The following is a 15,894-nucleotide window of genomic DNA, read 5'->3' as shown; positions in this document are numbered from 1 at the left end:
TCTTTGTAACTCGTATTAGCTTTTACACTTTACTTCCAAACGCGTTTTTGTGCGGTTTATGTCCGTGCGTAAAAGGAGGGCTGGTGCTGTGCGCCATCTCCAAACGTCCCTGCCCCGGACAGTTACCAGGCCTCCCTAAAGAGGGCAGTCAAGTATGGGCTTTCTCCTCTGTCTCCACAGCTCCCAGCGGCCACAGGCTCAGGAATTCACATTTCACAGCCTCGGATTTTCCAGCCATGGTGGAGAGGCGAAGCAATTAAAACGTCGCCTGGGTTTTTTAAGAGCGTGTCTTTATTCCTTCTTCTTCTTCTTTAGTGTAAATATCATTCAATTCGGCAAAGGCAGTAAAAACACAATAGTTGCGCGGAGCAGAGATAGAGAGGGAGAAGGGGAGAGTATTGATTTATTCGCGTATATTGTTATGGATAAAACAGACTCTCTCTTGTTCGCTTTTTTGGAAAAAAAAAAACCAAAACAAAACAAAAAAACAAGACTGACTTTTGGATCCAGGGCTGCTTCTCCGAAATGTATCAATTAGACAAAACTCGCTCGGCTGCCTCTCCTCTCGTCTCCTCCGCCGGCTCAGCCTCTCCCTTCTGAAGCGCAGTGTATCCCGGAGACAACATCGGCTGCAGAGCGCTGGGCTTCAAGCGGAGCCCTTTGACTGCGGGCAACAAGGCGTGAGGGAGAACTAATCTTCCCATTTACATGTTTGTAGCAATTTTACCTAAATGAATTTTAATGCTAAATGAAGGATAATTCGCTTTCTGGCCGAGCCCCTCTTTCCTCGCCTCCCCTCTCCATGTGTGAGAAAATTACTGCATAACGCATGCATTAGCTACACATTATCCACAGCAGTGGGAGGAAGGTTGACTTAAGTGCATGTTCCTTTAAGCAGAGAAATGGACCCCTGTTTTCTTCAGTGGGCATTTGTTGACATGTAAACATATCCGTGCTTAATTTAGCCACACAACATAGGGTTAAAATGATTTAACGAGTAATATGTGTTTTAATAACTCATGTCTGCATATAGGAAGATAATGTGAGACTAGTTATGATTCTGTTACTTGAACAAAAAGTATTTATTTACAACACAGATGCACATATATACCCTTCAAAGTAAAAGCATAAGAAACATGACTTGTCTTCAAAGGAATCTTAAAGATGTGCGTTATACATGTTTGAAGCAATGGATAATGGATGCATTGATAACCCACACAAGGATGTTTGCACGCACACACACACACACACACACACACACACACACACTCACATGTACCCCCTCACATACATACTGCCACACACACGCATTGTGACTTTTACATTCTCTCCTGTCTGTTGATCAGCATTACATCATCTGGTTAAATCAGAAGGAACCCTTGTATAAATGGTGTTTTCCCATAGCCTCTGCCTATCAGGCCGCATCAAACACAGAGGGGAGGAGAATCCATTGGCCAAGCGAGTGCTCGGCCTTGTGACATAAAACACATCAATAGGACACTAGAATAGACTTTCAGAGGCCCTCAATCATAGACACACAGAGAAAAACAGGAAACAACATGTTTGTGGGACACACACTTGTAGTTTCCCATCCACAGTGATTTTTTTTTTTTTAGATTGTTTGTGAGCATTGACTGAAGATCTATATCATGTTTGTTAGACTGTCATGATGTTAGCCATGTTGACACCTACATTATGTGTCTATCTTCATTTGAACAGAGTACAAAATAGATCAAACAAAGAATTGGACAGTGGCAACTGGATTAAAAACCTTCTACATCCAGAATGTTAGCTTCTCAAAAAACTGTTTAGCTTGATGTCATTTTGTTTGGAGTTAATCCACTGAGTTATAAAGAGTTTAAAGTTCCCAAATAGTCAGAATTTTCTATCCCAATAAAAACTTTGCACCAGTAGAGGAACATATAATCAACTGATATGAAAATATCTAAAAAAAAAAAAAAAAAAAAAAAATCACCAAAGTTAGAGTTAGACGGTGAAGTCACAGCAACAGTAATACACTTAGCTGCACCCTGTATGTATGTGGATGGGCTGTGTGTACTGTATGTTTTAAAAAAAAAAAACAAAAGAAAAAGAAAAAAAAAACAGGACATCTGAATCGCCATCACACTCTCTCTTACCATCCAAATAAAGGCTTGCGAGAAATGACAGACTGATCGAATTGTCTGTTTATTCACTTTTTTTCTTTTAAAAATGCATTGTGATTTAATGGAGGGAGGGGGCAGGAGGTCAAATTCGATGGAGAGACGGCACACACATAGTGTGGAAAGAAACCAGAAAGAAAAAAAAAAAAAAAAACAGAAAAAAAGTTCACATCCTTTTTTTAAAAAATCTATTAGAAACAACATAATATGCAGAACAATACAATAGCATTTACAATACTTAAATTCCCAGTTCTTGTGAGAGTCCAGCGTAATTTTACAACAGTATACAGTATATTTTCTTTCTCCACTCGCTTCCCAAACTAGGGTTTGATATAGTTATACTTTTAATTTCTTTTCTCTTGCTTTCCCTCTTTCCATGTTTCAATCCACTATATTTTTTTTAAAGGGCACCTCTGTTGCTTTGTTAGTGTCCTGTCAGATACAGACATTGGCTTCTCCTTGGTCCAATTCCATCGTCCCAAAGAGTGGAGTGCTCTTCGCAGGAAGTCTCTTGCGTTTGCCAAAGAGTCTAGAAAATATCACCAAGTGCCACATTTGCCGAAGGTACAGGCGGAGGACCCAGTGTGTCTCTCGTGTGTCATCTGTTCTCGCAATCGCAATCACTTTCTATGGAGGAATCCATGTGAAACTAGTGGGCTGCAAGGGGGGCAAAGTCTAGTGCCCACCAGAGAAGAAGCAGGGTTCTGTTGGGATGGGGGGGGTGGGGGTCACATCTGGGTCAGGTGAGGTTTGATCTTCTGTGCATCGCCATCACTGGATACATAGACAAGGATTTGTAGGCAGTCATGGAAGGTTTCCATGTTGCAGATATCGGCCAAATAAAATGTTGGGTCTTGGAGGTTGACAGAGGGGTGGCTGTAGGTTGTTGTCGTCAGGGAGTCCCGTTCCCATGCTTTGTAGGCCTCTGTGAGACTGGTGATCCCCCGGTTTGCCCTGCAGTTCTGAGGAAAGAGAAGATCAAAATGGTTAACCAGTGATCAGTTTTGCACAGCTTAAATGAGAGAATTTGAGAATTTTGAACGGCTGATCGGAGGGAGGTTCATTTTCAACTCAGACAGTATCACTGTGAAAGCTTTCACAGTCCTGTATGGGTTGAAACCCATTCAGAGTCAAATGAAGTGCAGACAAGGTTTCACCTCTCAGCAGTGATGTTAATATTTGGTAAATATACAAAGTTGAACAAATTTGAAACTCCAACGTTCAAAGTCATACAAATATTTTCAAGCTCTTAACAAGTTGGCATATTGTCTCCACCACTGGGGCAGAAAGAATTCATCTGCAGAATAAAACTATTGAATGAGTTAGATATCATCAATCATTCATTAAATACGACAATAGATCACACTAGACTTCAGAAAGCAGCGTCTCATGTTACAGTTTCGGGCCAATAGCGCATGAACGTGGCAGGACCCGCTGATAAGACCACAGAGTATAGTGTGTGGCAAACCCAACACAGTGTTAATCCAGGTCAGAATACAGACTGCACCCTGCCCTTCACTAAGACTGTGTGGATGTCTGAGAGACAGAGAAGGCATTGGAGGGTTTAGTGAGTTAATCCTACACCCTCAGTAATACTACTTTAACAGTAGAAGAGGACTTAAAGACCAAACACACATGATCAAGTTGAAGTGATGAGGTCCGAGGTCCACTACTTAACATTTCCTGGATAATCTGTTTAACTGGACTACAGGGAAACTTAAAATTAGCCTTTGATTGTTTACAGTCGGCATTTGACTAAAAAAGATGACTGCATAAGTGAAGATATTTCAGGTCAGTATTAAGGGCAAAGGGTTGTAGTGATGAAAGAGGCTTGAATCACAGAACCTAGAAGTCGTGTATCGTAATCACCTTAGTGATGCCACGTATAACTCATTAACTTAAACTGATGCAACCTGCTCATGCCATCAAACCTCCTCATACAATGAAAAATGAAGTAAAGAAATCCATCTTCACCCTCTTCTCTCCCTACATTCCTCCCTTCACAGCCAACAATAACCTCCAGCCATCTCTGACGGTGGAAAGTCGCCGCTGAAAAACCACAGCCATTGTTGTCAAAACCAAAGAGGAGAGGTGAGGCTCACAGCCGCCCGTCACCTGAGAGCGCCCGGGGCCCATCCACGTGTTCACCACACACAAGAGGGCCACTACAGACGACACAAAGGCAGGCAGGGAAAAGGACAAGGAGGTGCAGCGGGGAGGAGGACAACAGAGGAGCGAGTGCAAAGACCCTTGTTTGTTATTCCCCTCATCCATCAGTTTTCACCTGGGCTGCTGAAGAGAATAGGTGCGACTTGCGTAAGAGATGGGTGAGCTATTATGTGAGTTGTGCTAGCTTCAATTAGCTTGCTCTCAATGCGTGAGGCGGCAGGGGTTACATAGCTTTCTGGACCTACTGGCATCAAACCTGTGACCTTTCCATTGTGGGACATAACCTGTGGCGCTACAACAAGCTAAGCCATTAGCGATTCTGGCTTAAATGCAGAGCAGACCACGCTCATCCTTGAAGCAGCGATCCATTAAATTTCCATATAATTAAATGTGTTTTTGCAAGTTTTTAAAAATTACAGGATTTCATGTGGTGCAGCTCACAAAACTTCAGCAGAAAACTCACAAAAACGACAATTTACAACAAAAAAACATCCCAAAATAAAAAAGAGTCAGTCAAGAATCTGTCGGACTGCTACTTAAGTTGTTTGTAGCTCTTGCAAATGACAAGAAGCTTCTAATAAACGCTATGCGTGCTTGAAAGAGCACACATTGCTAATGTGGTTTTTCACTTAATAAGCCAATCAATACATTGAGCTGCAGGCCTCCTTTCTTAGACTCCAAGGGGGATTCCAGAGGGGCCAAATCAACAGGGACACACATTCACATGGACAATGCAAGGGGGCACAAAATCCCCATTGGGATTTTTTTTTACAATGTTCGTTAATAGTAAAAGTTCATCCACCAGAAAAAGAAGTTGAGGGTGGGGGGTGACGTGGGGGGTTGAGGGGAGATCTTGACCCCTCAGCAGAAGGTTAACAAATTTGTGCTTAATGATTGGAGCAATGAATCCTGGGACAAAAGGTCTCCAGCCGAGGCTGGCAGCAAAGGGGTTACAGGCAGCGTTCATTCAAGCGTTCTGCCCGACATTTTGGAGAAAGCTCTGAGCGAAGAGGGCCAGAAAAAATTCCATACGCTCTGCGCCATAATTAATTCGTCCACCCTGTGATAACTATTGTCCTGAAACTGAAAATTACAGTTTTCAGGGGCCACTCCTGGCTAATTTCGTGAAAGAGGGAAAGCAGGGGAGAGGAAGAGGGGAAAGGGGGACAGAGGGTAAGGGTCATCCGAGAGTCATTTTCGTCGCTATCAAAGGCTCGGCTCGCTTCTGCTTCACTTGCTGGGCTTCATCTCTGCTGACAGGTGTATTGTTTCGCAAGGGGATATAAGCTCTGTAATCATCATTGGGTGGAAAGCATAACGCTCTTCACTAAGCAGGACTAATTGGCTTTAGTTTTAACTAATGTTGCAGTGTGACTGCTAGGCACACCTTCTGTATCAAGGCTCAGCACTCCCCAGCACAATAACTGCTCAATTTAGCCCCGCGGTAACAAAACCTCAACTCTGCTAATGAAAATTGCTTATAAAATATAATGAACCTGTGCTCTCTTAATCAAATAAGATAACTGTTTCCCCCCCTCCCGTAATAACCTATTAATTTAATTGGTCATGAAAGAATATAACACATCACTTACATTTAATTGACCTAGAAAGGAAAGTAGCAATTTGACGAAGACAAGCTAGCAGCTAGCATCGGCTAGCTGATGAAGCTGTAAAGAAACGATTAGTCGCGAGGAACAGTAGACATTTCTGTCACCATCTCTCTCCCAGCTTCTCTCCCTCCTCCTCCTTCCTTCCTCCCTCCTTGTCATTTACTCTTTTCTCTCTAGCCATCTCTTCATCCGCCCCTCCCTCTGAATCCCTCTCTCTCTCTCTCTCTCTCTTTTTTTCTCCGCTGTCTACTCGTCTTCTCTGCGCTTCGCCCGTCTCGCAGAGGATTCCTCTGGTGGCCCAATTACGAGATTCAGCAGGCAAATTGAGGCTGTTTAAAGCAAGGTCTGCTGGGAAGGCTAGCAGCTGCTGGAAAGAGGCTGCTTGGACACGGCGAACCAGCCCTCATGTTTACACACTCGCTCACATAAACACAGACACACACACACGCCTCATTCTGAAAGCACAGCCTTTCTATTACCATGTCTCCCTGCATTTCAAACCTGAAAGATGCCATTCGATGTGAGATTTTCTGTTTTTGTTTTGGCCGTGGACATTTGTGACGGAAACAAGGGCGGCATATTTTCATCATGGCACGCACACACACGCACGCGCATTCTGTGGAGGGTTAATGGTCTCTATTTTTGTAAACCGAATAAGTCAAATCCATTGGTCACACCTCTGGTGATGGCATATTTAATTTGGATCTAGTCAATTAGGCCCAGCTAAGCTCCATACCCTGCTGGCTACGTCCTCCATTTTGCACTAGTTTGTGTCCCCTCCCTGTGCCAGGAGTAATCCTATTACCATACACACACATGCACATACACACACACATTCCCAGTTATACAGACCCACACGTTGGTACGCGTGCACACACCCACACATGGACAAATGCATGTGTTTCACATATGAATGTTTGTTTATGGTATATGCACCAACACAGGTATATACACACAGGTGTGCGCACATATAGTGTACAAACACACAGACACACACAGGAAACAATGATGTTTCAGAACGATTGGACCCTGAGCCACTTTATACACACTGTTCACTGTGACAACACCAAGCCTGTATACATCCAGAATTATGTGGGAGTCTATTTGGCCCTGGGGCGAGAGAGAGAACGAGAGAGAGAGAGAGAGAGAGAGAGAGAGAGAGAGAGAGAGAGAGAGAGAGAGAGAGGGAGGGAGCAAGAGAGGGGGAGAGGAGGTGAGAGAAAGAGAGAGAGAGAGAGAGAGAGAGGCAAAGAATTAAAGAGAAACAGAAAAAGGTGTTTGTGAAAGAGAAAGAGACAGTGAGAGAAACCACAAAGAGGGAGTGAGACAGAGTGAGCATTAGACAGACAGAGGAGGAGGAGAAAGGGAAAAGGTGGGTTGGGGTGGGGGGGGGGGGGGCTCCTCTAGCTGGTTAGTGTGTGTATTAATGTGGCTCATGCATCAACAGCAACCCGGCAGATTTATGACACTTAAGGGGCGCTCACTTCTCTCTCTCTCCTTCTCCTTGCACCAGCGACGACTGCTTACATTTTTGCCAATCAGTCTGTTGCCATGGCAACATCCTACCTGCCCCCCCCACCCCACGCCTTCTCTCCCTTAGTCCCCCACCCCACCTCACCCCATTCCCACCTCCTTTCCTTCTCATCACCCCCCCCCCCCTTTTTTTTTTTTGCCCCATTCGCCTGCGTTCTGTTTGGCACACACACAAACCAAGAGTAGTTGTTTTAGAGAAATATGTTGAGCTTGATTCATTTCAATTTTTTAAAATGATCAATTTATATGTACTCAGACACTCGAGTACGAGTAAGCAGATTCGTATCACTGATTATCATTTGTATATTGTATATGAGTATGTGAACATGTGTTTTTCCCTTTCCTTCTCTCTTTCTCTTCTCGTTTTTTTTTTTTCCCCTGAAAAACATTCTCTTCTTTCCTGTCCTCCCTGATATGCAGGATGTTTAGTCCTGTAGCTACTGGATATGTGAGAGAGCTGCACACATCCACGCACACACACACACTCACACACACATTACATACACATAGAGTTACAAGGTTGTGATCAAAGGCTCTTATCAACACACCGAGGGTGGGAGAGTTAGAGAGAGTAACAGAGAAAAATCAGCCTGGCAAGAACAAGAGTCTGTTTGTAACAAAAAAAACCCCATTTAAACACAGAGGGGAGAAAAGTACAAATGAATTATTCCTGAATATATCAGTATGGAGAATAGACGCTTACACCACTTACACATTATTTTGTAAGAGTACATTGGTGCAAAATGCCAGAGATTGTATTTTAAAACTAACACTGTGATTTGTAGCCTAAAAGCAGATGCACACCACAATAACGTACTGTGAACCTGAGTCTGAGACCTCTGTTCAGTTGTTGTAGACATGCCTCTGCTGTTCTGTAAAGTTCAATAAATCTGCACGTGTGAGTCAGTGTGTGTCAGTTTGTACTTACATCCCCCTTTGTGTTGCGATTGGTCGGACTGGGGCGGGGCTACATGTAGTGCCACTGACCTTCCATGCCCATGTTCATGCCCATTCCACCCATTGGTCCTGAGAGACACAGAGGGAGTGAATTGAAATGCAAAACCTTGGTTTAGTGTGTCTACCTAATCTAACTACAGTTATTTAAGTTACAGTTCATTTAAAGAGACAAGAAAGGTTCAGGTTCTTATTAAGTCATTGCAATCAAGTGTATCCAGGAATGTGTAAAAAGGAAAACCCTGAGGTAAATACCAGCGATGGACTCACTCTGAGCATAACTTGACAGACAACATAGCAGAGGAGCATACTGGCTTAAATCTGGCAGAGCAGGGAGTGGTGAAGGGGGTGAGGAGGGGTGGGTTAAGTAGCCTGGCAGTTTATCCAAACCTGCTGACTTTGAGTGGAGGGTGAGATAGGGTTAGAGACTTGAGAGAATCCCAGAAAACAGGGGATAGAGGAGGAGGAGAGGAGCTTAAGGACAAACTCTGGGATTAGACCTGATGGCGTGAGAGAGAGGGACTGAGTGCGAGGGAGTGAGGAAGGAGATGGTTGTGTAATGTGATTGACCACACCTGTTCTGGTTTGTGTGTCGAGGGAGTGGGAGGTATCAGTGTGTGTGTATTTGTACATTGCAGTGTGTGTCTTTATCGCTGGGTTGAGGGTGCACAAGCTGCACAGCTTACACTTAAACCACCACACACTGACCATATAGCTTGCACTAAGTACTTGTGTGTGAGAAAAGACAAGGAGCATGCTGGGAGAATGAACCATAATGATGGCAGATGCTGTATGAAAGACACCGACACCTAGAGATATTGTTAGGAGATGAGAAAGGTGAGAAAAAGTGCGAGGGAGAAAAGATGAAAGAGATGAGACAGGAGAGAAACTAAAGGAGGGAGGACTGATGAGGCAAGAGGGGGAAAAGGAGGACAAAGGCATGAAAATGAACTAACGAGTGTAAGGAAAGAGAGGAGCAAAATGAGACGAGCAAGGGAGGAAAGAAAGGGACAGACACGCAGAGAAAGCCTTACCAGGTGGTCTGATTCCCATGTGCTGCTGGCCGTCCATGACGAAGCCCCCCATCGGCTGGCCATCTGGATTGTAGGGAGCTCCTTGACTTACTGTGGATGGAGGAGGAGACAGAGGGAGGGGGGGACAGAGGGATTGGTGGGAGGGGATGGAGTGGTCAATTAGTGCTTTTAATTAAGGCTCAGTGGCCGAAGCGGGATCATCTGTTGGCCGGTGCACGCACAGGGAGCCGGCGTTGTCTCTCAACGTCATTCTGCTCCGTGTCTCTGCAGCCGGCTCTGCACTGTAAGCCCCTGGTAGACTTTAATGCGTCTAAATGCTCTAATAGGGATCGGACTGAGAGAGTTCAACGCACACCATGGTACACTTAAGACACACAAGGACTTTTGTTTTGAAAAGAGATTTGAACCATCTGGAAGAAGTGACAACTGTTTTTACATGATTTTTACACACTTAACTCCCTAACATAAAGTTTTTTCTTTAGGGTTGTTAAAATCACCTTATTCCTCTCTCTCTGACAGTATCATCTATATTGTTAATGAATTTGTTTCATCCCTAACTGATGTTTATACTGAGTGAAATATTCAAACCCCAAACTGTGATTTTCATGGCTGTACCATCCAATCAAATAGAAACACTTTAGATGTTTTGTGCATAATTTAATTCGCATTTTAAAAGATTTCAAAATAAAGTTCTGTGGGTTTGGTTGCAAGGCACGACTGGCCTACCAGTGAGTGAGGTTTAAGAGGTGACATGTCTACAGTTAAATTTTCCTCACCCACAGAAGAAAGACAGCATTTTGGAAAGTAACTCCAAGAATATTCCCTTCAACTTTTAAGAATTTATACATTTTCATTCAAACACTGTTTCTACTTAATGCAAAGATATTGAAACCAAATTCCTGCTACTTAAATTGATACTTATCATAACTTTTAATGTAGAACAAAATGACACTGGCACTTAACACTGGTATGATTTTAATATACTTGATTATACATATGATCAAAAGAACAAAATGAACTCCAGGCTAAAGCTCTAATTGGTTTCCCTTTGTGACAACAATAAGTCTTTCTTACTGACTGGCCTCAGAATCTGCTCCTACCTAAATGCTCTATCTAATAAATGCTGCCTATAACTGAGCAGCAACGATAAGTGAAACCTGATAGGGTTCCTATTTTTTGCTCGCCTCCATTGTTCTGCTCTCATAGAAATCCACTTACCTTCGATTTAGGCTGTTTGGGGGTCAGTCAAGCAAAAGCAAGAACTCGGCCCCACTGAATGCCTTTGAACTTTACTGCGCCCCTAATGCCACCCTGACCTCTGACCCCTATTACAGGTAATAAAGTTTACGGCAGTCCAAACCAAGCCATGCACCAGGGGGACCGCTCACTCACTCCCCTTGCTCCCTGAAACAGCCACAAATAGGGTTGAGGTGGGGAGTTTAAAGGAGTGAGAGGGGGGTGGGTAAAAACAGGTCTGGAGCCAAAAAGCCAAACAACGGTCACCCAAAAAAAGAAACGGGTGTAGTTCTCTTTATGTTTTGGTTTGAGCCAGGGAGGAAGGGTTGAGTGTTTTTTTTCCTTTGCCTGGTTGGCAAAGGGGGGAGGAAGGGGTTAAAAGCAAACTTTACTGAGAACACAGCGAGTTTTGTTTATGGGCTAAGAAAAATAAATCCATTCCTCATTAACTCATTTTCAAATGATTATATTTTATAATTAATAAATACTTTCTCACCCCAAATGGCACAACAAAGTTGATTAATTGTTGTTGTTAATGTTGTGACGTTAATGTAACGAAGGGGACAGCCCCTGGAGGTTTTGGACATTCCAAGATTGAGGGGGTCAGTCCTGTATTTACCAGCTGAGAGGCCTCCGAGTGCATGGAGTGTGGACGGCTTTCGACTGCGCGACTTGAATACAGTAACTATAGGAGACTTGCCTGCACGGTTTGACTGGTCGATCATGGGCTGCACTATTCTCCTCCTCGCGTTAATGAACCTGAAGAAGATGAGGAGGGAGGAAGAGGAGGAAGGAGAAAGGACAAAGACATAGAAGATCAGGCAAAAACTGCTTACTAAGACATTGTAAAACTTGGCACACAGCATGAAAACAAACATTGCCAAACTGGCCTCTTTCTCTCAGCTTATCATAACAGTGATATGGAGAAATTATTCTCCCCTAAGTAACCATGAGCCCTAGCAAAGCCCCTGTAGAGCCACAGCGAAAGTCACATCTTAATAACCTTAACAACCGAGGCAGTTGTCTTTCACAACGCAGAACTCCACGACTTGTGCAAACTTGCACAGCCTCAGTGTATACACAGTCACATCGACCTAAACACTGGGGTCTTTGTGAGGCGAGGCTTAACCGGGATTTTCTCTCTGCCTGTTTGAAACATGTCGACCCATCTCGCTTTGTTGGAGACGTTCCACCTCTCGACGAGCTGAGATTGCTGACTGTTTAACACACTTGGCTTCGAGCGCAGCAGTGTGGCAAGTGTTGCTGACAGAAACATGTCACGTTGCCACTGGTGCGAGGCATTGTTTTGGGTGATACTCTGGTAAGACAGGTGACCATGTGTTACTCTGTGACAGCAGAAGCTTTTTTTAGCGCGTGTGTGTGTGTGTTTTCACAGAAGCAGAATTTGGAAGATATAGCCTTGGACCAACCCCTTTACCCCGTGACCTCCAATAAAAGCACATGGTCAGACCATTTATTGCGCGCACACACACACACACACACACACACACACATACACATACACACACACACACACACACACACACACACCATTACTCATATTTAAATCTTCTGCTCACTCATTTTCAACAGCACACACACATACACACACTCTTAATCTCGCTCCCCTCCTATGTCCATTCACACACATTCACACCCTCGCACACACTTGCCCAGGCAGCGCTCTGGCCTTGCTCAGCCTAACCCCTTGTGAAATGACCCTTTGACCTGTAATGACCCCAAGGAGAGAGGGCTTTTGGGGCTTCTGACTTGATTTATGTGTTCCTGCTGTTGCCCCCACCGGACACTTCTATTTCATCTCTAAAAGGGGAGCATTAGCTAAACTTTAAGGAGACAATAGCCCTGCTACACTTCTGAGGCTGGAAAAGGGAGCATTTCAAGGGGCCTAGGAAAGAAGGGAAGGAGGAACAGAAACAAAAGGACACTAGCTGGTGGATCTGTAATTGGTGAATTGAACCCTCTAGTTTTATATTTCTTTAATATTCCCTCTCTAACTGCTTCATGATGCTCCTTTTTCTCTGCCTGCTATCTATCCTGTATCACCTTCTAAAGACAAAGCTGCAGGGAAATGCAGAGTGGCAGAGACAGATAGCAAGAGAAAGAGAGAATGATTAGCAGACTAATTGTTTCCCTGCATTATTTTTATATAATTGCTTTGTTATATCTTGTAAGCTGCTTTAGTAAAATCATTAATTTTTGACAGGGGTGCAAGTGGAGCTTCCCGTCAGATAAAATGATCTGAGAAAAAAAGAAAGAAAAAAGCAACAGGGATCTTGTCAGCCCTTGAGCTCAAGGCTTTGACTATTTTGTTCTCTATTTGTTATAATAAAGTATGTTGAATTGTATTTTTTTTGGGGGGGGGCAGAAAGAGCCAGGGAGGAATGCGAGAATGCACTGACATGGCAGAGCACGATCAAATGAGGGAACGTCTGGAGTTTTATCACCAACACCCCCCCTCCCTTCCTCCCTCCCTCGCTACCCTGTTTTGCTGGGGGAGATTTGGGAGGAGCAGCGAGGGAGAGAGGGCAAGGAGGGTTGTGGAGGCCTGAGCATTCCTTTAACTCTCCTCTCCTCTCCTCTCTTCTCATGGTCCTATTTAGAAGGATGAGGTCAACCTGAGGCCAGCGCTGGCTAACTGTTGACCTCTCCTTCTCTTCACCTCCTTCCTCTTGTCTTTTATTGCTGTCTCTTTGCCTCTGCTCTTCCTCTCTCGCCTTTCTTTCTTTCCTCTTCATTTCTCTCCTGCAAAACTTAGTTCCTCCTTCCGCCACCCTCAGAAATACACTGATGCAACAAGGGAGGTTGATTTGGCAATAGGTGTGCACGTCTCAGAAAGTCAGGCATGTGTTCCTGGTATAGTTCAGCTCGGGGAGAGGTCTAAGTTCATGTGACCTCCTAGAAATATGGCACCAGTGCTTATTTGCTCTAAGGATTAAATAGTCTATGTATCAGTGAAGTAATAATCCTACTATCACTGCTACTGGACCAACAAGTCCTGCTACTATTACTACTCCTAAACTAACAACTACAGTGCCTCTGCCTCTCATACCTCCCTCCCTGTCCCCCTCTCTATCTGTTTCCTTCTCCTGCTTGCTCCCTCCTTATCATTCTTTCCCTGTATGGTGGAAACTGGCGTTCCACCTCCCAGCAATGAACCCACGCTCTGACCCATCAAACCCCCTCCTCCTTGCAAAAACTCTCGCTGGTTTCCTGTCCCCTTCGTCCCCATATCTGAGGCCAGATGCACCATGGGGGCTGGAACAAAGGATAAAATGCCTCTCATAATAGCAGCCAGGGGAACGGAGCAATGGAGAGCGGGAGAACGGGAGGGAAGGAGGAGTGAGAGAGTGAGGGGGGGGCACGAAGGGGCTCTGGTCTGCAAACCAGACACTCTTGCTGTGACCGTTAATAAGCTAACAGAGAGAGAGACTGTGAGAGAGGGAGATGTAAGGGTGAGGGAGAGAAAGGAGGGGAATCAAGAGAGAGGAAATAAGAGAGGGAGAAGACTCGCAGAGATAAAGAGTGATGGAGAGAAAGAGGGGAAAGAGAGAGAGAGGGAGAGCAGAGAAAAGCGGAGCTCCTCTATTAGGGGAGTGAGGCTTCACCTTTGCATGACCCCTGGGTGCTATAGGGCCAGTGTTTATGGCCTGCTCATTCCCCTGCCTCCCATCACAACACAATGAGCTGCACTATTCAGCCCTGCTCTGTGCAACAATAGCTGTGCTATTTTGGCGTGACACACCACTGGTGGTACGCCTAAAGTTGGGCAAAAACACCGAAAGACAAGAGGGAGGAAGGGAAATGACTTGAAATAAAATTTGGCCTTGTGTAGTTCAGCCAATCCAGCCTGGGGCGAACTCTGCCAAGGGTTTGAGTTTGATTCCCACCGTGAGCGCACGTGCTTGACACATGCACCCATGGTAAAGTTGATCAAAAAACATGTCAGCCATATGTTATGCCAGAACTGACGCCTCTCTAAAGTCACGTAAGGGGACTGGGTGAATTTTATCCTTTGTTGTTTTGCCTGCAATCTATTTCTCCTTCTGAGATTGCTAATGTCTGGATTAATCCTCCCGCCCCTCTCCCTCCTTCTCTGGAAAGAGTGGAACTGATTGCGACGGCGTCTGCCAAGCCCTTGCTAATGTCCTATTCTCATTACACCCGAGACACACACACACATACACAGGCACACTGAGCCGAGGCAGCCGCACACAGGTGTACACGAAGCACACGTGAAATGCCCAATTAAAAGCAAGAAATTGTCTTTTTCATCAGCTGCCTTTGATGCGTGACCAATTAGGGGATAATTTAATAACGAGCAGTGGAAAGATGCAGATTGGATATACAAAAGGTTACTCTGCGAGCTCGTCGATTTAAATTCATGTGGAGTTCTCAATTTCTGTGGCACACATACTCTCACACACGCACACCTCCTGAGCCTACTACCAATATTATATTAGTAATATGAGACACACTGAATCGCACAGACGTGCACATGCACATACTGTATATGCACACACGTCCTCTGCACTCACTACCAATATTACATTAGTAATCTGAGAGATTGTGCGCACACATGCGCCGGCCTACACACACCTCACATTTATGGACTACTGGATATTCCAGCATAATACACACTCATCAAGACACGCCGCTGGATGTCAGTGCATGCCGACAGAGGTTTACATGCATATTCAAATCCAAGAGCCGCTTAAAATAACTGTGTAACCACACGCTCCTCCTGGCTGCCAATCAATGTGATTTAAAAGCTCTAAAAAAGAAAGCGAGCTCCTGACGGGTAGAATCATGTAGCTTATCATCAGGTTGTCACTGCGCGGCCAGCATCGATTGTCTGCTGCTCAACCACAATTAACGCCTAGCCCATATATCCTTCCTTCTCACTGGTGAACACACACACATACACACACACACTCTCATGCAAACTAAAACTCTGTTCTGTTCTTTCATCCAGAATAAATTCCTCTGTTTCTTTGGAAAGAACTTCCAGCCCAACCTGTTTGCAGAAAAGTGATTTTGACATAACTTAATGCTGCATAACATAATTATTAAAAAAAACATAAATTACACAGAAGCAGTGGATTTGCACTTGTGCACCCACACTAATACAGTTAGCAGCCATAAATCACAGGATAAGCAATCGCACAGTGAGGTAGA

At 44.4% G+C, this 15,894-nt stretch overlaps 1 protein-coding gene across 4 annotated transcripts in view; it reads right to left on the bottom strand.

Moving 5' to 3' along the window:
* Positions 1-1,058: 1,058 nt before the first annotated feature.
* The window catches only part of LOC139622610 (homeobox protein Meis1), a 203,937-nt gene continuing 189,101 nt past the window's right edge, over positions 1,059-15,894 (bottom strand). For 3 of the 4 annotated variants that reach the window (XM_071480009.1, XM_071480007.1, XM_071480010.1), the window contains 4 exons: positions 11,395-11,457; positions 9,463-9,548; positions 8,403-8,500; positions 1,059-3,124 (listed from right to left, as the gene is read on the bottom strand). In XM_071480009.1, coding sequence (XP_071336110.1) covers positions 8,442-8,500; positions 9,463-9,548; positions 11,395-11,457 — 208 coding nt within the window. In that variant the 3' untranslated portion in view covers positions 1,059-3,124; positions 8,403-8,441. Of the gene's footprint in view, positions 3,125-8,402; positions 8,501-9,462; positions 9,553-11,394; positions 11,458-15,894 lie in introns of all 4 variants that reach the window. The other variant, XM_071480008.1, reaches the window with a different exon arrangement.

Source organism: Trachinotus anak, unplaced genomic scaffold (assembly GCF_046630095.1).
Source record: "Trachinotus anak isolate AG129_WGS33_773 ecotype Australia unplaced genomic scaffold, CSIRO_AGI_Tana_v1 ptg000007l, whole genome shotgun sequence".
NCBI classification, from domain to species: Eukaryota; Metazoa; Chordata; class Actinopteri; order Carangiformes; family Carangidae; genus Trachinotus; species Trachinotus anak.
This window is presented reverse-complemented; position numbering and strand designations above follow the sequence as displayed.